Source organism: Dama dama, chromosome 3 (assembly GCF_033118175.1).
Source record: "Dama dama isolate Ldn47 chromosome 3, ASM3311817v1, whole genome shotgun sequence".
Classification (NCBI taxonomy): domain Eukaryota; kingdom Metazoa; phylum Chordata; class Mammalia; order Artiodactyla; family Cervidae; genus Dama; species Dama dama.
Window position 1 is genome coordinate 26725473 of NC_083683.1, and position 21768 is coordinate 26747240.

Below are 21768 nucleotides of genomic sequence, written 5' to 3' on the forward strand. Positions count from 1 at the left end.
TGTTCTGTACCTTGTAGGATGTTTAGCAGAATCTCTGGCCTTGACCACCCACTTGGGGGATGCCTGTATCATCCCCCAAGTTAGAGTCTAAAGTGTCTCCATTTTTGCAAAATTTTGGAAATTCATCCTCCAGACATTTTGTAAAATGTCTGGAGGATGAAATAGCTCCCCACTGAGAGCCACTGTTTCAAAGATATGCTATGGAGTTGAGATATATCACTTCCACTCACTTCCAATAGCCAAAAGTTAGTTAGGTGGACCATACTGTGTTGTAAGAGAGTAAAATTAAGAGTTTTACTGATGCAAAAGGAGGGGGAGGGAATTCCCTTGAAGTCCAGTGGTTAGGACCATGCTTTCACTGCTATGGGCATGGGTTCAATCACTGGTTGGGGAACTAACATTCCACAAGCCACACTGCATGACCAAAAATAAATAAATAAACTTCATACATCATTTTTTAAAAATGCAAAGTAAAAAAAAATTAGATGGTGGGACAATGGAGAGAGTAAAATGGAGAGAGAGTAAACACATACACTAGCATATGTAAAATAGATTGCCAATGGGAACTTGCTATATGATCAGGAACTCAAACCAGGGCTCTGGGACCACCTAGAGGATGGGGTGGGAGGTGGGAGGGACATTCTAGAGGGAGGGGGACATACAGGTACCTATGGCTAATTCCTGCTGCTCTATGGCAGAAACGAACACAGTATTGTAAAGCAATTGTCCTTCAATTAAAAATAACTTTTTTAATTTAAAAAATTAAAAGAAGGGGGGAAAGGATTTAGAGAACAATTAATCTTTGCCACACAGCCCTACTTTTGGACTTTTCCACCATATAAGTCAATAAGCTACCTTTGCAACTTACACCATTTTGAAATGAGTTTTCAGTCACTTGAAATCTGAGACCTTACTTGATAAATGTGCTACTTTCCTCTTCCAACATTGTGCATTGAAATTTACTGAGCATTATCCACAGCGGAGGAAAAAGATAAAAGGAATGATACCTAAAGTTACTGAGAAGCTGGGTACTGGCTCTGAAGGGAATGAACAAAAAAGCTGAAATGAGGCTATTTCTTATCAAGTCTTTGGTTGAAATGGAAAGGCCACGGTTACAAGGGCCCACAGTCACTGAAGTAGTTAAGAAAGAAGACAGTATAATTATGCAAAATTGTCAAGATGAAAACTGCAGGCATCTTGCATTATTCCACTTTGAACTGCTGCTTTCTAGTCCTCATTGTAAATGCAAAAAGCTTTTAGTGGCTCCTTTGTATCTCACACAAAAGGATCATTGCTTACAGCCAGCTGTTTTCCAATTGTATTTCTATGAAGTTAGCATAATTTGACATTAGAACGGCCTGAGGGAAGAAGGGGGTGACCATGTTCAGGGGCATGAGACTATGGGGTAGTAGTGGAAGGAGCCCCCTTGTTACAAGGAGACAGTCTCCTCAAAGTTCATCCTGAAGCCAGTAGCTCTGAATTCAAAACACATTTTCCCACAAGAACATTGTTTTTGTGTTACTGGATTACCACAGAAGTCCTCCAACACCAAAAAGAAAGAGATGCATGCTTTGCAATAGTACGAAAGAAAATGCTGCCAGGCAAAAAAAAAAAGGTTCGTCTGAAAGTTCTGACTGAGAAAATCATCAATAAAATCTTCAGGGAAGAGGTGACTTTTAAGTCACATTTACAATGGGAAAAGAAAGGGCATTCCAGGTTGAAGGACCGGTAGTTCAAAGACAGGGCATTTTCAATTCTCTGTGACAAGGAGTGAGTATGGACCAGGAGAGCAGCGCAGGGCTTGCGGAAGTCAGGGTGGGGCTGTGAATGCCAAGGTAGAGCTTGGAATTCTTTTTACCTTGTTGGGGTTGTTCAGTTGCTCACTCCTGTCTGAGTCTTTGTGACCATGTGGACTGTAGCACACCAGGCTTCCCTGTCCTTCACCATCTCCTGGAGCCTGCTCAAACTCACGTCCATTGAGTCGGGTGATGCCATCCAGCCATCTCATCCTCTGTTGTCCCCTTCTCCTCCTGCCTTCTATCTTTCACATGGAAAGGTTTTCTGTCTTTAATGACTTTTTTACATTGGCAAGTCATTAAAGGCTTTTAATGAGAAAGCCAGTGGGATCAAATGCTGTTTTAACAGTTATAGGAAGACTGGTTTGACGTTGAAGGTACAGTAGCAAGAGAGATTAGATTTCTGACCTTTAGAGGATGGCAACAAGTCAGAAAGAGAGAACCAACAAGAGTGACCAGGTGAAGGCCGACTGGCAGGACACGGTGGCCCAGTGTTCATGGGAGGTGGAGAAGAAGGATCAAAGATGGCTCCAAATCAGGCTGGACTCCTGACAAAAGAACAGGCCTACGGGGAGGTGATGAGCTCAGTAGGTGTCTGTCCCAAGGCTCACAGAGCCGAGGTAGTTATAGTTATGACCTTAGAGTACAGTGTGTGGGCTGTCCTCATGTTTTGCAAAGTTCACCCAACCTTGTGTCCCTGTAACTGAAGGAAAACAATTTACTGAATTTTATACTTAGTTTCAAAGTCTTCCTCCAAGGTTACTCTCTATCCTTTTTTGGGAATGTATCTCCACATGTTGAAACTGTGCCAGGGACACCAGTGTTGGTGAAAACATTGCATTCCAGTGCCAGACTCTGTGGCCAGAAGCTCTGTTTTACTGAGGTAGCAGTAATGTTGAAAGCATAAGGCTGGACTGCAGGGGTCTGAGCGAAGGAGCACAGAGGAAAGGCCTATGAAATGTGCGCTAAAATAATATCAAATGTGATTGAGCTGAAAAAGTTTGTCCTTGAGAACCTTGGGGCAGATGAAGGGGGAGGAGAAAACAAAGAAGGACCAGTAATGCTGCAGAAAAAGAAGAGGGAACCCAGAGAGAGTTTGGTGGGAAGAATGTCATTTATGTTTGGAGAGAGATAGATGATGGATGGATGGGTGGATGGATGGATCGACAGGTAAGTAGGTAGGTAGATAGCAGGTAGGGCTGCTGTGACAGAATACTACAGATTGGGTGGCTTAAACCACAGACATTCATTTCCCACAGTCCTAGAGACTGAAAGTCAGAGATCAGCATGGTCAGGGTCTTAGGAAAGGCTCTCTTCCTGGTTAAGAACTGTCTCTTCACTGTATCTTCATGTGGCACAGAGAAAGATCATGACTCTTCTTATAAGGCTCCACCCTCAAGACCTACCTACTTCCCAAAGACCCCACCTCTTAATACCATCACACTTAGGGGTTAGGATTTTAACATATAAATTTGGGGAGCACACACATTTAGTCCACAACCATGCCAGCTGAGGTGGTATCAAGAATCACCTGGAAGAGTAAGGACTTCTAGAGTTTCTTTTGACTGCCATACCCAACCTCCCTATTTCCATCCCTTCCATAGACAAAGCCACCAAATCAGCCAAGCCTTTGTAAAGCAAGGTGGGTGGTAGGGAAATCTGGAACAGCAAGGAAACAGGGGCACAGATGTGTCATCACTCTTCTCACTCACTGAGCAGAAGAGGATGGCAGATTCAGTGTATCCAGGGTGGGTCAGATGGAGATGAGTGGGATGGGAGGCAGAGTCTGAAGGACTATGTGAGGTGATAGCTGACTTCACCTAGAGATAAATATTGGAGCATCAGGGCCAAATCAGACTACTAGGAATTTGTTGTTGGAATAGACCCTTCAGAAAGGAGACTCCTACCATTTAATGTGAAAAATACATGTGAAAAGTCTTCCACTCAAAATTAACACCCGAATAGGAAGCATGAAAGAAAAAGATTGGCACCAGACCATAGGCTGTCTGCCCCACGAATCATGAGAAGAGGCTTCCCAACTGGCAGAGAATGACCCTTCCACCTTCAGAGTTGCTCATAAGCTGAAGCTGACCAAGTAATCACCTAACCAATCAAAGGAGGTCTTCGTCCTCATCCCTGAAAATGGAAATGAGACAAAAGCACTCATCTGGTCACCATCCTGGGATCCTCTACACTCCTTTCACCTGGCAAAGTCAGTACTTGCAAGCCTCCACTGTCTACAAGGTGTGAGATACAATAAGTATCTTAGCAAATCATCTCACTGTAGCTTTAACATGATTTCCTATCCTTTGCTCTAGACTGGAAAGAGTGGAAAAAAGAAAGGAGGAGTTTGGAAGCTAGGTGGAAGCAGAAGAAAGAAATCAGACTATATTTTTTTTCTCACAATGAAAAGGAATTCACAGAAAAATTATGAGTAGAGGTATAGATACTACCTCTCTGCAACAACCAACAGGTATTACCATATTCCCAACAACAAATCTCAAAGCTGAGGGCCTCCTTTTTTCTGTTTCCTCATTGTGAGCAGCATCAGGAAAGTAGATTCTCCATACATAATATGTCCAAGTATACCCGCTGTAGCTGGCCTCAATATCTGGAAAGAAAGGTCCATAAATCATAGTTTTGGCTCACACTATCCTAGAACCTCAGTAATAAGACTGCAGGTGGAACTCTCCAGATTAAGTTCTCAGCTCTGAGTAATTTGATGTCTTGACTTCAGGAACAGAAGGATGTGGAGTACTGGATGTTGAGTTAGTTTCCCATCACACATTTCAAGACCATCTCTGCAGGTAGAAACGAAAGAAACTCTTTCTTTCTCTTTCACCTCATACAGGAGTAAATTCTTCAGTAATGAACCAGTTGCTCAGCGTGGGTGTTCTTTCCAGAAATAAATCTAGCACTTGAGATAGCTTGGAATGACTTCTCCCCATTTGCTAATGGTGGGCACCAGTTCTACAAAGTGATTTGGAGGAGGGTCTGACACACAGATGCTGACTTAGATGTCAGCCCTTTCACAATGCTATAATAAATAGGAATAATTAATATGTGCCAAGCACATTCTGAAGCACTTTCAAAAGAGAAACTCAATTTAATCTTCACAATTCTCTGAGCAAGGTATGACCAGTCTCATCACTTTAAGGTGAAGGAACTATGGGATAAAGAGCTTAAATAACTTGCCCAAACTACACAGCTAGTAGCACGGCCAAGATTCAAGTTAGTCTAGCTCCAGAGTCTGTACTTATAAACAGTATGCTAACTTACTTCTCCAACATATCACACAGAGCAGCAGGTTCAGTGTCTGAAGACCGTGGTATACATTCTTGGGGGAAAAAATCAGCCTTTCCAAGCCCCAGTTTTTTCACTGGGACTGTTGTAAGGATTAAAGGAGATTATATAATTTATAATATATATGTAATATGTTTTTTTATATATGTTATATATGTGTGTTACATGTATGTTATGTATATTGTATGTTTTATATGAAAGTGTTAGTCACTCAGTGGTGTCTAACTCTTTGGAACCCCATGGACTATAGTCTCCCAGGATCTTCTGTCCATGGAATTCTCTAGGCAAGAATACTGGGTTGAGTAGCCATTCCCTTTTGCAGGAGAACTTCCCAACTCAGGGATCAAACCTGGGTCTCCTGCACTGCAGGCAGATTCTTCACTGTCTGAGCCACCAGGGAAGACTGTACATATATCACCTTCAAGTACTCTACAAAGACAAAGGAACATTATTAAATTAAACCTTGCAATGGATCTTACTTTAAAAATTATTCTCAGCTAGCATTTCAATCATTTTCACCAATTTTACCAGGAACCTGAAACAACTGTACATAAATATTATCTTTTGATTTCATGCTATATGTTAACATTTTAATCAAAAAAAGCAAATTTTTGAAGGATTTTGCTTTGAATAACACTATAATAATTTTTAGGAGATTGGCAAGAATATCAATTTTTTCCAAAATATTGTCTTCTAGATCTATTTAAATTAAACTCTCATCCTCAAACCTTGCTAGATAAACAACAGAATTATCTCTTCCACTTTGGTTGCTGTGTTAATTTTCTATTGCTACCATGATAAACAATCACAAAGTTAATTTTAAAAACAATACATGTTTACATAGTTCTGTAGAAGTCTGACACAGGTCTCACTTGGCTAAAATCAAGGTGTCAGCAGAATTGCGCTCCTTTCAGGCAAGAATCCATTGCCTTTTCCAACTTTTATTTTTTTTAACTTTTTATTTGTATTGGGGAATGACCAGTTAACAATGCTGTGATGCTGTCAGATGACCGGCAAAGGGACTCAGCCACACATACGAGTGTGTCCCCTCTCCCCCAAACCCCTCCCATCCAGCCTGCCACATAACGCTGAGCAGAGTTCCATGTGCCGTACGGTAGGTCCTTGTTGGTTATCCATTGTAAATATACCAGTGTGCACGTGCCCAACTTTTAGAGGCGCCCTACATTCTGTGACTGGGGGCCCCTTTCCCCATCTCCAAAGCCAGCAGTGCAGTTTGCCTCTGCCCCTGTCTTCTACCGTTACGTCTCTTTCTGACCACAACCAGGAACGGTTCTCTGTTTTCTCACATAATTAGACTGGGTCCTCTCAGATAACCCTCTTATCTCAAGATCCTTAACCTTAATTACATTTGCAAAGTCTCTTTTGCTATATAAGGTGACATATTAACAAATTCCAAGGGTTAGGATGTGGATATCTTTTGAGGGAACTATCTCTCTGCCTTCTATAATTGTTTTCATTAGGAACAAAAAACCTAAATTTTATATGAAAGAGGACTGTCAACATATAAAAGTTTGAGGGTGATTTTATTACAGTGTCCTAAAATTCCCCCAGGTTACAACAGCTATTATGACAGAAGGAGGCAGAGTTCAGTTAGACTGATTTCAGACAAAAAGCGAGCCTGACAAATGGTGAGTGAAGGCGGCAGCACCACAGAGACAGCAAGAGGACACCTGAAAACCACCCAGAGTGTGGCGATGAGTCTGCACTCTTTGTGTCTGCAGCTTATCACTGGGAGGGAAGAGCCTTCCTTCTGATGCTAGCTCATCATTCTCTAGCACTGAAAAGTTAGAAACATATACTATTAGAGACTAGATAGATATCAGAAAAGAGCTCTTCATTTCTGCCACAGTGAGAAAAAAAAAAAGATCCCACCCCGTTTTTAGGATAAATTAAACAAGTAAAAAGCCAACCATCCCAAGTCTTGCACCTGTTTCAATAGCAATAGGGATTACCTAAATGGTGTTGAAGGAGGGTTGTCAGTATTTAGATCATGAAGGGTTCCATGAGCACTTGTTCTGGGAACAGAAAATAAGCTGTGGAGTCATAGAGATATGGAAGTTCCTGAGGACAGCAGCCCAACTTTGTAGCTTGCCTATTCCCTTGTGGTATTTACAGGTTTACAAAAACCTAAAGGATATTTGGATGCCATGCATGCTGTCTAGTAGTTGTACTCAAGAGCAATGGCAATGTTAGGGAGTCTCATTACAGCCTATTTTATCATTTCCATAAAATTATGTCTTGTCATGCAATGACCAGGATTTTTAAGCCATTAAGAAACCAAATTGACAAGAATTTGCTTTGTGGACCAGTACCTAAAACAGACCAAATTTAAGTATACAGAGTTCTACTTTACAGAAGAGGTAATCCTTACTATAAAAAATGTGTGTGTCCTTAAAGCATGGTGTGTCTCATAGTTAGGTGGTTATATTTCCATTAAGAAGTCTCAGCCATACTCAGGGAGACAGGAGCAAGGTTTAGGTTCCCAAAGAAGTTGCTAGTGAACTAATCAAGAGATTAGAGCCATCTCCAAAGGGACCAGAATTCAGGGCAAGACTTCAACCAGAGGACACTTATGAAATCAAGCCAATCAAAGAGTGGATGAAAATGAGAAGAGTAGAAAAAGTGGAGAACTAATGTAAGACTTTGGATGGCTAGACAAAGAAGATGCTCAAAGGTAACCACCTTGGGTACATAACCTGTTGGGCTTAGACAATCAAGATTTATCCAAGCGCAAAAGTTGAAAAAGAGGACTTCTGACAACCTATGGAGTGTGATAAAATATTTGCAAACCATATGCCAGATAAGGGGATAATATCCAAAATATATAAGAAACTCATGCATCTCAATGGCAACGAATAAAAGTAAAATTTTTTAAATCCAGTTAAAAATGGGCAGAGGTTATGAGTGATATTTTTTCAGAGAAGATACACAAATTACCAACAGATCCAGGAAAAGATGCTAATCATCACTAATAATCAGGGAAATAAAAATCAAAGCCATAGTGAGGTATCTCCTCACACCTACTGGAATAGCGAGCATCAGCAAGGCAGGAGAGTGCAAGCCTCAAGATGTGAAGAGAAGGGGACCCTCACGCGCTGTTGGTGGGAACATAGGCTTGTGCAGCCACTGTGGAAAACAGTATGGAGTTTCCTCAAGATAACTTAAAAGTAGAGATACCGTATGATGCAGCGATTCCACTCCTGGGTATGCAACTGAAGTCAAGGAGATCACTGTCTCAAAAAGATGTCTGCATTCACATGTCTGCTGCAGCGTTAGTCACAACTGCCCAACGTGGAAGCAACCTATGTGTTTGTCAACTGAGAAATGGATAATCAAAGTGTGATATATACGATAGAATATTATTCAGCCACACACAAAAAAAGAAGACAACATGGATGGACTTCAAGGGCATTATGCTAAAAGAAATAAGTCAGACAGAGAAAGACAAATGCTGCATTATCTCCCTTTTTGTGCATGTGGAATCTATTTTTTATGTGGATGTGGAATCTATTTTTTAAAAAGAAAGACTCCTAGAAGCAGAAAGTAGAATAGTGATTGCCAGGGACTGAGGAGCGAGGGAAGTGAGAAGTTGTTGATCAAGGGGTACAAACTTCTAGGTATAAGATGGGTAAGTTCTGGGAAATCTAATGGACAGCATGGTGACAATGTTGTGTTCTGTACTTGAAAGTTGCTAAGATAGTAGAGCTTAAATGCTCTTACCACACACAAAAAAGTTGTAATTATATGAACTGACAGTTGTGTTAACTAACCTTATTGTGGCGATCACTTCTCATATGTAGGTCAAGTCATCACATTGTACACCTTAAACTTATACAATGTTATGTGTCAACTATATCTCAATAAATCTCGGAAGCAAAAAAGAGAAAAAGACCTTTGAATTACGGCCAGTCTTGGTTATGATTAAGCTGGGAATTTTGCCTATAAAGTAAGTGGTTTTGGTGCCTGTATTAGGACGAATCTGCAAAGGCAAAGTCTCCCTCTGCCCATTCATACAGCCCCAAACCTGCTCCTGTCCCAGCGCTCTGCAGGGGTCATCAAATTATAGAGTACCTCTGAATTGGGGTGGGAACTGGCAGATTCTGCTTTTGACAGTGTACCGCCCTGACCTCACCACCCGCCTCTCTCCCCCTTGCCTTCGTGATTCACAAACAGGAGGAAAGACAAGCGCCTTAGGGCTCAGCATGTAAGGTTCCTTCTGGCTGGTTCAAGCTGCCCCCACACCTTCCAATGACTGACTCCTTCCTGTTACTCAGCCCCCTGTTACCTGTTACAGGTAACTTCCTGTTACCCGGCCCCCTCAGTCAGTGAGAACCTAGCTAATCAGTTTTTCTGAGTCACCTTGTTCTGCAGGCATTGGTCACATCAGAGATCATGTTGAAATCTGAAAGGGTCTTGGTTTTTAACTTGCTTGCTCAAATAGCAGATGCACAAGGAATTTTCTTGTCATTTACTGTGTTAAGAAAATAAACATATAGTCACCATGCTTGTCTTGCAAAACCCCGTGCGTTAGGTTGATGAAGTTTCAACACATGAACACAGGAGCCGTAAACACTGACTTGGGAGTGTTTAGTACTTCGCTATTTTGTCAGTGCCAAGGAGCACCTGGAGACTTGACCACCTTTATACAGTGTAAGGGGCTGTGATGGAGAAGACAGGGAACTTGGTAGGCAAGGCGGGTCTCTGTACCAAAAATCAGCGTTGCCTGAGAACAGCAGGCTTTTCTCATTTTCCTCTTCATTTGCAAGTATTCACAGTGTACTTTTTTAACTGACCAACTATTTAGTTGACACACTTGGTTTCTCATTTCTTGGTCTGGCTTTTAAAGATATTCTTCATTTTGATTAAAATCTTAATTGCAAGCCCCTTGACTGGATGTAACACTAAAAACAAAAAACGCAGACTACACATATTCAAGTAATCTGGGCTTTGGGGCGATGGGAAGGAGACCCAGATTATTAGGCCCTGCAGAAGTTCCACTTAGTTATTCAACAAAAATTGAATACTTCTGGGCACTGATTAGTAAATTCAATTAGTGAATATGGCAGACAAGTTTTCTGTCCTTCAGAAGTTATGTTCTACTGGAGGATTGGAAGAGGGGTATAAAAACCACCTTCCCTGGTCTGCAGCTGTACTTTCTAAAAGTACGTGGGCATTAGACTAGATTATCTGTAAAGTTTCTTACAGCTCTCCATGTTCTGAAAGAAAGGAAAGAAAATTTGGAAAGCATGGCAGGGGAGTAAAATCATGGATGATTTAAAATTTCTTCCTCTTTCTGTTTATCATTGCCCCCTGATATTTTTCTATAATGAACACGCATTACCTATCAGATGGAAAAATGGTTCAGGAAACAGTAGACTTTACTATCAAACTTGGGCATTGGTTCTTAATAACCTGTAGGGAGGTCATTCATCTGTTGGTAATGAGAACCATCTTATCCTTCCACTGTCTTACTTAGCAATGAGACTTGGGAAACTGCTAAAGGAATCTTTCCCCTGCTCCTTTCCTCATTACTTTTGGGGGTGCTCCCAGCTTATTCGCTTTTCCTTGAACCTGTAAAGCTCTTTTCTACCTAGAGATGTTCTGGCACAGATCCTGGATATCGCTCTCTCTCACACACACATGCGTACACACTCAGACACATGGCCTCTTCTCACCCGTCAGTATTCACATCTTACTTTCAACGTTCCCTCTGCAGAAAGGGATCTAACTGATCTAACCATATGATTCCACTCCTCCCTTACGCTCACCACACCACCCCGGGAGTCTCTATCATACATCTATCTGCTCCTTTCTTCCAGAGCACTCTTCTCAAGTTATAATTTCATATGGATCTCTTTTCAAGTTCATTGCCTATTTCTCCTACAAGGCTGAAGTTCTACCCTGAAAACAGGGATGGTCTGGTTTGTTCACAGCTATATCCCTAGGGCCTATTATTGTTTGAGCCGATGAATAAGTGAAAGAACAAAATGGCTCCTTTGTCCTCTCTGTCAAGTTTTATTCCCATGCAGTGGTATACTGCAGACAGTTTCTTGACAGCTTACGAGCTGCCAGCTTGCCAACTGCTAAATTTTCAGGAATTTACTAAGCCAGTTGTTAAACAGTTAGCTTGAAACTGGCCATGCTGAGAATATTTATACCGCAGACATTAGCAAATGCTACGTCAAGACTTTTTTTTCCCAAAAAGGAGGTTTACCAGCACACCACTGCTCTCATCTCCTAAATCCAACTATAAACATTGAGATATCATGACCAAAAAAACATGGCCCATAGGTTACCTAAAATCTTTCAACAAGAAACACTTGAAATTTTTTAAAATAATAAATATATGCTACACAATTACTTTCCTATATGAAATACTTACTTTTTATAAACTCAATTATAATCTAAAATATGTGTCTCTGATCTAATGTTTTTGTTTCTATTTTTCAGATCCTTATGTGAAGATTCATCTGATGCAGAATGGCAAGAGGCTGAAGAAGAAAAAGACAACAATTAAAAAGAATACACTTAACCCCTACTACAATGAGTCATTCAGCTTTGAAGTACCCTTTGAGCAAATCCAGGTAATGTAAAACATATTTTGTCTTCCCATTCGATTTCATTTCTTCAGACCACATAAATTAAACACACAGACCTTGTAAACTCTCAGTGCACATGTCTCCACTCGAACTGCCATCCTTATTCCACGCACATCTGATGCTCAAGCTACATGAAGAGGGAAATGATAAAATATACAGCATAGGATACGCTGCTTCATCAGCAAAAGCAGCAGGCATTCTGGCAAGCAGAAATAAAGTAGAAAAAAGAACATCAACAGAACAACTCTGCTAATTCAAAAAGTACATCCACAAAAGTTAAAAAGTAAAGAAAGATTGAGCTTTAACTCTTGACTCTCAAGCCACAGTATTTCTCATTATCACCTCTTTGTAGCAAAAAAAAAAAAATGTAAAAAGTGAGAAAAGAAATATCTTGGTTAATGCTAGATATGCAGCATAATTAATCTTTCACCAGTAGAAAAATTAGGCCAAGTTGTATTTTTGATTGTTTAAATTCAGATTCCTGCTTCTGAGTTGGAATGGATGGTTATTTTTATAAAGATGGTACCTTAATTTGCTAGATAATATTTATTATGATTGAAAGTATTCTATTAAAAGACCCTGCAGTTAATAGGTTCAAAATAGGATCTACATGTAGCCACAAAGATAGCACATGGTCTCACTACTAGGGCTCCCTTGTGGCTCAGCTGGTAAAGAATCTGCCTGCAATGCAGGAGACCTGGGTTCAATCCCTGGGTTGAGAAGATCCCCTGGAGAAGGCAAAGGCTACCCACTCCAGTATTCTGGTTTAGAGAATTCCATGGACTGCATAGTCCATGGGGTCACAAAATGTCAGACACAACTGAGTAACTTTCACTTTCACTTATTACTTAGCAATTCTTAAATATGTTTAGGTTTTCTTATCTCATAGTCCATAGTTAGGCTATTGGACCCAAAGTTCACATCCACTAATTATAGGCTATTTTTACTAACATTTAATGGGTAGCAGAGAGTCAAATTGGTTAAAGCAACACTATTTTTAAACTTTATAAAATATTTGATAAACTTTATAAAATATTTATCTTTTCAGTCTTATGGAAATTTGCTCATGACTTGAAGGAAAGATGAAGGGTGGGCATTAAAAACTACAGCATGGAACCTCCTACAGGTTCAGAATCACAGAAGTCAGCCAATAGTCTTCAGTTGCATATTTTTACCTTTAACCCATTCTTAAAATACAGTACTGTAAGAATGAATCACACTTTTATTCCATGAAGAAAGTTAATAGCTACATTTATTGTATATTTATTTTGTACGTAGGCCCAAGGTACATACTTATGCACTTTACCTGCATAGGCTCATTTAATTCTTATGCTGTGAAAGAGGCATCATTATTACCCCAGTTTTATATACATATAAGGAAGCTGGGGACTTCCCTGGTGGCCCAGTGATTAAGAATCCAACTGCCAATGCAGGGGACACAGGTTCGATCCCTGGTCCAGGGTGATTCTGCATGCCACAGGGCAGCTAAGCCCGTGAGCTGCAGCTACTGAAGCCACACTCTTGAGTCCATTCTCCATGACAAGAGAAGCCCCTGCAGTAAGCAGCTCTCGCACCACAACTAGAGAGTAGCCCCACTTTCCTGAACTAGAGAAAGCCAGCACGCAGCAGCAAGGACTCAGCACAGCCAATAAAGAAATAATTAAACAAAAAAAGGGAAACTGAGGCTCATATGTAAAACAGGAATAACAACAGAACCCATGTCAAAGCGAGATTATGCATGTAAAAGCATCTGGAACAGCGTTAAGCACATACGGACACTCAGGAAATGGTTGCCATCATTATTATTCACAATAATATTACCTTTTTTTAATATTATCTTTTTTTCCCATCTATTTTTATTAGTTGGAGGCTAATTACTTTACAATATTGTAGTGGTTTTTGCCATACATTGACATGAATCAGCCATGCATTTACATGTGTTCCCCATCCCGATCCCCCCCTCCTGCCTCCCTCCCCATCCCATCCCTCTGGGTCTTCCCAGTGCACCAGCCCTGAGCACTTGTCTCATGCATCCAGCCTGGGCTGGTGATCTGTTTCACCCTTGATAATATACGTTTCGATGCTGTTCTCTCAGAACATCCCACCCTCACCTTCTCCCACAGAGTCCAAAGGTCTGTTCTGTACATCTGTGTCTCTTTTTCTGTCTTGCAAATAGGGTTATCATTACCATCTTTTTGAATTCCATATATATGCATTAGTACACTGTATTGGTCTTTATCTCTTTTAATATCTATAATATTATCTTTTTTTCAAATTAACATTTTATTAGAAAATGGATCTAACAGTAAGGTTAAAGTACTATGTAAATCAGCGTTGTCCAGCAGAATTTCGTAAGGATGGAAATATCCATGTTGTCCAGTGTGGCAGCCACCAGCCATAGGGTGGCCATGAGCACCTTAACCACTAGTGTAACAAGGGACTTCAGTTTTAATTTATTTAAATTTAAACAGCTACCTGTGGAGAAGGAAACAGCAACCCACCCCAGTATTCTTGCCTGGAGAATCCCATGAACAGAGGAGCCTGGCAGGCCCTGGTCCGTAGGGTCGCAGAGAGTCGGGCACACCCGAGGCGACTAAGCGCCTGTGGCTGGTAGCTACTGTATAATATAGGCCACTTTTTTAACTGCCAGTAACCCCACCATCCTCACATCAGCTCACAGTTTTTATATAACCTTTCTTATATATATTTTCACAAGTCAGCAGATTGTACACGCTTATTTACTTTCCATAGCTGTTCTACAAGTAAAAGACATCGCAGAAGATTCCCTGTCCCCAGTCACTTGTTTACTAGTCTGAACCCGTGAGTTCACTGCTTTGGACCCACTGGCAAATTAAGACATCCAAAATTTCTCTGACAATTTATTTTGCTGTATTCACTTGATGAACTCTTTTTTTTTTTTTTTAAGTTCTGAGACATTAGTCCTGTGGAAATTAACACCTCCTGGCATTTTGGCTTTAATTCCACAAAACTATATAAGGCAGGACATTAAAATAAAAAGTCCTATTGTAAATCTATTCCTTGGAGCTATAATTCTATACATTAAAAAAAAATACATGTCCCTTTTCAACTATAAATTTCAGCAAATGCAAACGCATTGAAAAATGAAGCACATTAGAAACAAGATGTGTGCTGGGTTTCTGGGGCAGCCTTTCAGAGAAGATAACATTTTGTCGGGACAGAGAGAGCCTGATACAGAGTCCATGAGGCATGAAAATAATGAGCACGCCTTTGACTGTTTCCTGTCTTCTCTGTTCTTTGAGTCAATTTGCTCTTTTTTCTCTTTTTTCCCCCAAGAGGCTGCTTACCTAAGCTTTGCATTTCCCTAGAGAAAATGAGCATTTAACATGCTGTGATAGGGACTTGGGTTTCATTTATCCTGAGGTTATAAGAGTGTCTTTCTGCCTCTATCCACATGAAACATGAAAGAAGCAAAATATACTGATTCCCCAAATCACATGAAAATGTAGCAAACCACCCCCCCCCAAAAAATGTATATACTACAAACACAGCTGGAAATATTAACACAAGTCCCTTATAAGGGTATTTTGTCCTGGTTGCTACTAATGAATATGTTCCGAGGTGAAACAACCAAAACTCACTCCGACTATTCACTCCAACCTCCAAAACCCTTGTTCCCTTTGCCCACGATGTGCCTAAGTGTCTCTGCCCCCATTTCCTGCAATGAGATGGCATCCAGACAAACTCACTTGGGAAAAGTGCTCAGAACCACCATGATGCTGCTCTTGGTCTCAAATGCCATCCAATAAATAGGTGATGCTCTTGATAATGGAATCAATCCACGGCTGCACAAAGTGGAAATTAGCTTCCTTTACTGCCCGTGTGGTGCATTCTACATTCTCAATTCCACCTTCAGAAGTGATCTTTTTCTCTGATCGGAAGCTTTGTGTGGGCGCCTCTCTCAGGATGTTCATACAGAATGCAATCCTCAGACGACAGAGCAGTAAAGGGCCACAGCCGTGCAGCGTCTTCATCTGGCCCTGGCTTCCATCAGTACATTTTCTGCTTCTGTTGACTCTGGCCACCAAACGTTACAAATTCTACTTTTCTCTAAATTTTTCCTTTATCTTTTCCCTTGGTTTCTAGATTGGAACCGTTGCCTGTTTCGACTAAGCAAATCAGTTACTTAGAAAGAACTAAAATGTAAAGTGTTTCTTTCATGTCAAACTGGTATAGATTTTCTTTTACCAGTTCAAAAAAGTAAGGCACTGCTCTGCCCCTGGTCCACGCCCTCCCCTAGGGATACTTCCCCCCTGGAGAGTTCTCAGGGCAGAGGGACCCCTCTGGAAAACGGAACGCAAGGGATGATCTAATCCAACAAAAGGAGCGCGGTGATGGGGAGAAAGGTCTACCCAAGGCTACAGGGAACCAGACGCCACCTCGGGCAGCTCCCAAACCCCACTTTCACCATCGCTCCTGATGCAGGCATGCGTCCTCAACAGTATTAAATACTTACCCCAAACAAACTTCCACCTTAGTTAGAGATAACAGGTGTGCCACAGCGTAAGACAAAAAGGAATGCATGACTTTCAAAGTGGAAATCTTGCAAAATTACCCACAGTGACTTTACTTTTCATACGAAAAGAGTTTGACATCACTGCTTCAGGCCATGAATTATTTTTTTCGTCTTCATAATCATCAGATCAGGAATTTAGCTCAATCATTCCAAATGTCACTGATTTCAAGTATCTGCCAATGATGCTAAAGAAAATAATGACTTAATTTCCCAACTAAATTTCAGGCAGTACATTGCAGGTGAAATAACTTTTTGTTCCTTTTGCTTCTATTTACAATTTGCTTTATTACAGTTTTATTTTCAACATCACACCCACATTTCCTGTGCACAAAGCACAGATATGAGAACTAGAAGGAGAAATAAAGCAGCGTATAGAAGCTGTATTGATGGAACATTTATATAAACACTGCTTTAAAATCCAGCTTCATAATAACCTACAATTAATGGTTTATTGCTCCTTTTCAAAGCTTGGCTTCTAGTTAAAATTTTATGGTAGCTAGGCATTTAAGGAAGGGATAACTAACAGAACTTCTCAAGAAATATAAGTCCACTTAGTGAAAATTATAGTTTAATTACTGTATAATTAATGGATATTTTAAAGTTCACCAGGTACATTAAATGAACATGAAAAACCAAAACAACAACAACAACAACAACAAAAAAAGTAAGGCATTAAATACGCCATCACAATATTACTCAGCCATTAAAAAGAAGGAAATAATGCCATTTAAAAAGGAGGAAATAATGCCATTTGCAATAACATGGAGGGGCCTAGAGAGTGTCCTGCTGAATAAAGTAAGTCAGACAGAAGAGAAATATCATACGACATCCCTTCCATGTGGAATCTAAAAAGAAATGATACAAATGAACTTGCCAAACAGAAAGAAACTCACAGACTTAGAAAACAAACTTACGGTTTCCAGGGGGAAGGGATAATTAGGGACTTTGGGAAGGTCACGAACATACAGCCATATTCAAAATGAATAACCAACAAGGACCTATGGTACAGCAGATGGAACTCTGCTCAATGTCATGTGCCAGCCTGGATGGGAGGGGGGTTCAGAGGAGAACGGATACATGTATATGTGTGGCTGAGTCCCTTTGCTGTTCCCCTGAAACTCAACCACAACATCGGCAATCAGCTATTCCCCAGTACAAAATAATAAGTTTAAAGTTTGGAAAAAATAAACTAAACCCTCACAACCTAATGGAATCACTGGAGTAAATCTTGTCAGCCTAAAGGGTTATTTCCACTTGATGTCAATGCTGGATACACAGTTACTTCGTGTTTATTGAGATAATTTATGAATGAGAAAAATTATCTTTAGTTAAGTACTACTTATCGAAGACTTTCACTCTATTGTCACATTTTATACTCACAATAATCATTGATTAGCTGAAATTCTACAGTAGTTTTAAACAAAACTCTGCTGTCTCTTCCCACCTGAAATAGGATTGTAGTATATGATTGCTTTGAAAACGTATCACACACACACATACACAAAGATCTGAGTACTAATGTCAGAAATTTTGTTGATAAAACAATGGAAACAAATGGATTTAACAGTGAACACAAGTTGACATGGGTGGCATGGCATGGTGTTTTACAACATGAACTCCAGAAACCAAACCACTCATTTCTTATATGCCTTCAGGCAGGTGATTTAACTCCTCTGAGCTTTAGCATCTTATCTGTATGACAGCAGTTAACAGGATCTAATGTTTGGACTTCCCTGGTGGCTCAGACGGTAAAGTGTCTGCCTACAGTGCGGGCTCAATCCCTGGGTCGGGAAGATCCCCTGGAGAAGGAAATGGCAACCCACTCCAGTATTCTTGCCTGGAAAGTCCCATGAATGGAGGAGCCTGGGAGGCCGCAGTCCATGGGGTCGCAAAGAGTCGGACACGACTGAGCGACTTTGCTTTCACTTTCACTTTAATGTAACTGAGCAGCTCACATAGAAGTCTTAGAACTGTGCCAAAATGAACATTTATTACGTATTTTGAAGATACTGAAGATGATGATGATGTAACAATGACAAGAGGGACTGGACCTGGGTTATGTTCCAAGTCATTTTCAGCCTTGTCCTGGTACTTGCAGATTGCTTCTTATCTCCCAATTGCTTAGATCTCAAGGAAGCTTGGTGGTGGGACTTTATCTCTAGGGCTGGATGATTAATGTTTATTTTGTGTCCTCTCTCAGAAAGTGCAAGTGGTGGTAACTGTTTTGGACTATGACAAGATTGGCAAGAACGATGCCATCGGCAAGGTGTTCGTGGGCTACAACAGCACCGGGGCGGAGCTGCGACACTGGTCGGACATGCTGGCCAACCCCCGGCGCCCCATCGCCCAGTGGCACACCCTGCAAGTGGAGGAGGAGGTTGATGCCATGCTGGCAGTCAAGAAGTAAGGGAGAAGAAGCCTTTCTGTGTTTGCCCACATAGTGCTCTTTAGCCAGTATCTGTAAATACCTCAGTAATATGGGTCCTTTCATCTTTCCAGCCATGCGTTCCTAACACAATTCAGTGGTACTTCAAACCCTGTTTTAATTTGCACAGATTTAAACGTAGAGAGCCCCAAAGCCCTTCATCATACCACTGCCCTCCAAATCTACTCTTCTTTTAAGCAATATGATGTGTAGATAGAGCATGACGGAAATTCTTTACTGTATCACACCGTTGTATATACCAGTATGCTAAAGATTTATTTCTAGTTTGTGTATTTGTATGTTGTAAGCGTTTCCTAATCTGTGTATATCTAGATGTTTTTAATAAGATGTTCTATTTTAAACTATGTAAATTGACTGAGATATAGGAGAGCTGATAATATATTATACGGTAAATAGAGTATCATCTGCATTCCAGCAAAAATCTCAACTTGTAAGGCACTAGTACAGTGAAACTGACATCTTAAAGGACAACTTAAACCTGAGCTTTCTATTGAATCATATGAGCACCAAGATACACTTACACCACAAATTCGGTGGGTGAATCCAATTTTGTAGAACTTCTTCACAGGCAAATTAGCATGATCTGAGCAGCATCCAGCGTGACCTCCAGGAGTTACAGCCACGAACAGAATCGCATCCGTCTGTGCATATCTACAGGGCTCAAGTCAGAGCTTACTCTGACATTCGAGGAAGCGACTGAGCAGTGGTCAGTGACTCCGTGTTACTGCAGAGTGACGCCATGATGGTGTTGCGCGTGTGTGCATGTGTGTGTGTGTACACACCTGCATTTGTCTGGGGGTGGGAGGGATGGGAAGGAAGCAGAGGAGAGGAGAAGTCGGCATTTTGAAATGTTGCCTGGCCATTCAAAGAGAAAAGCAGCTCTCCGTTCTCACCTTCACACACAATGAGCACCCTGTGAATTCTGTTCCAGCTGTCACACCTGCAATGATTCCAAAGGTTTGCACATCAGACTTCATCACAAAATATTTTATTATATCGGATTAGAAGGAATGCAGAATATTTTTAACACAGCAATCTGTGCTTACGACACAAAATTACTTTGTGGCAAACAGACAGTATTGTAATCCCATCAAAAGAGGAAGGAAAGAATTAGCCATAGTTCTGAATGCACTTCCATTAAGCCAAAACAGACAGCTAGCTAGTGATCTTTTTATATGCTCTTTTTACATAAATAAGTTTTAATTTGTCCTTTAAAAAAAAAAAAAAAGGTGAAACACAACCAAGAACAAGTTCTAGAAAACTGAAGCAACCTCTTATGTATACTAGATGCTTGATTTAGGAGGAGTTTTTAAATGTTTTCACTGTTCTTCTGTAGTGAATGGCACTATTATGAAGCTACTAGTCATTCCATAAGAGTCTTAAAGGACTGCTCTGCGTACACTGTGACTGCCGTGTGTGCTTAGACACCTAACGTAGTTTCCTCAGTGGGTAGCACTCAATCTATTCCTTAGTGATATTGTAACAATACTGCCATCCCCTCCTACTGCACTGCCCAAGGTGTGTGTAGCACAAACAGTTCTCATTACAAAGGACCAACTCAGCACTGAAACGCTATGCATAGGATGAGAGTGATGCGAAGCCTGAGGTGGACCACACAGCATTTTGTCAAGCACTGTGCAATATACCATACTGATCCCCGCTGCAGTAGACCACCACCTCGCCCAAGGGCAGCCTCTGATCTCACACTGCATCTAGCCTTTTCTCCCACCAACCTCTGTGGTTCCTTCTCCCTCCCAGGCCAGAGAGAGTAGGAATGCTCTGAAGGCAAAGTCTGTCTTCAAAAATCCCAAAACAAAGTGGAAGGAAGCTAAGCATTAGCCTCACGTTCAGGCTTTTGGATTTCGTGCCACGGTTCTTAAAACCTCAAAGAGAATTCAAAAAGGGCTAATGGGAAGCTTCAATCGTAGGGTTGGCTATTTCCTGAGAAAACTAGAATTCCTGTCTAGTTCTCTCCTCATCAAAGCAGAGGCCAACCCTTTGGCCTTTCAGCCCAGTCGTAGCAGACGCCTTGGGACTGGGATAGACTTGAAGGACGAGGGGAGAATAACACCTCCCCCTTCCGTGGATGCGCCACACTTTTTTCAAAAAGTAGACAGTAGAAAATGCACAAGTCCTGATGTGAGATTAAACACCTGCTTTAAAAAGATTCAAATGAGACTCCTTCCGATTTAAAAGATAAGACCCTACCAAAGCGAGGGAGTTGACTGACTTTTTTAAGTTCCTTGAATGTCAGAAATTGACATTTAAGTTCACCATATTCAGCTCTAAGTTGTTCGCACCGAAACAAACATTTTGAAACAAGCAGGTTCGAGCTGCCAAGTACACACCATTTCTTGCGTTAAAGCACGACTAATGCGTTCTCTTGCAACACTGCCAGACATGGGATATTGTCACCATAGAATCAGTTGGTACTACGCCACCCATCACAAGTCAGTGACCGATCCTGCTTCAAGACCGAGACTCATCCTCCAATAAGCCACACGTACCCTTCTGACAAAGCTGTGCAAAGTACTAGAATCTGATGCTCTGGAACGATCCTCGTTGCCTTTGTGTATATTTACTGCCTGCTTGAGTGCTTCTCTGTGTGGATTTTCTCTGTATCTTGTAGAAATGTTGGGGTGTTTTCTTCTGCCATATGGCTCGTGGCCCGCGAGCCAACTACTTTAGCTGTATTTTACCTTCATTTTTGATGAGGTGGTTTAAATTTTGTTTCATTTCGTGTAGTGAATTCCACAGTAGTTTTCTGATTGTTGTTAACAATGACTTAACATATTACATGGATATTCAATAAAAATGTTTTATTTCCTGTTGATGTTGCCGCCTGTCAACTCTTTTTCTTACCTGATCCTGGTGGGGAGTCCATGGCATACTGACTTTGGGGCCAGCTGGAAGCAGAGGCAGCTAAACAAAAGCTTTCCCTGAATGCCAGCCCCTGTGCCCATGAAGACAGAATGGCTGGAGAGGGAAAACTGCCCAGAGAGCATCTGGCCGTTCCCGCCCAGTGCCATTCCCAACACGTGCTTCTCT

The 21768-nt window shown here is 41.0% G+C and overlaps 1 protein-coding gene across 4 annotated transcripts in view; it reads left to right on the forward strand.

Moving 5' to 3' along the window:
* Positions 1 to 21517, forward strand: part of SYT1 (synaptotagmin 1) — a 586784-nt gene extending 565267 nt beyond the window's left edge. For all 4 annotated transcript variants that reach the window (XM_061125058.1, XM_061125075.1, XM_061125085.1 and 1 more), the window contains 2 exons: positions 11571 to 11704; positions 18475 to 21517. In XM_061125058.1, the coding sequence (XP_060981041.1) occupies positions 11571 to 11704; positions 18475 to 18681 (341 nt within the window). In that variant the 3' untranslated portion in view covers positions 18682 to 21517. The remainder of the gene's footprint in view (positions 1 to 11570; positions 11705 to 18474) is intronic.
* The last annotated feature ends 251 nt before the right edge of the window (positions 21518 to 21768 follow it).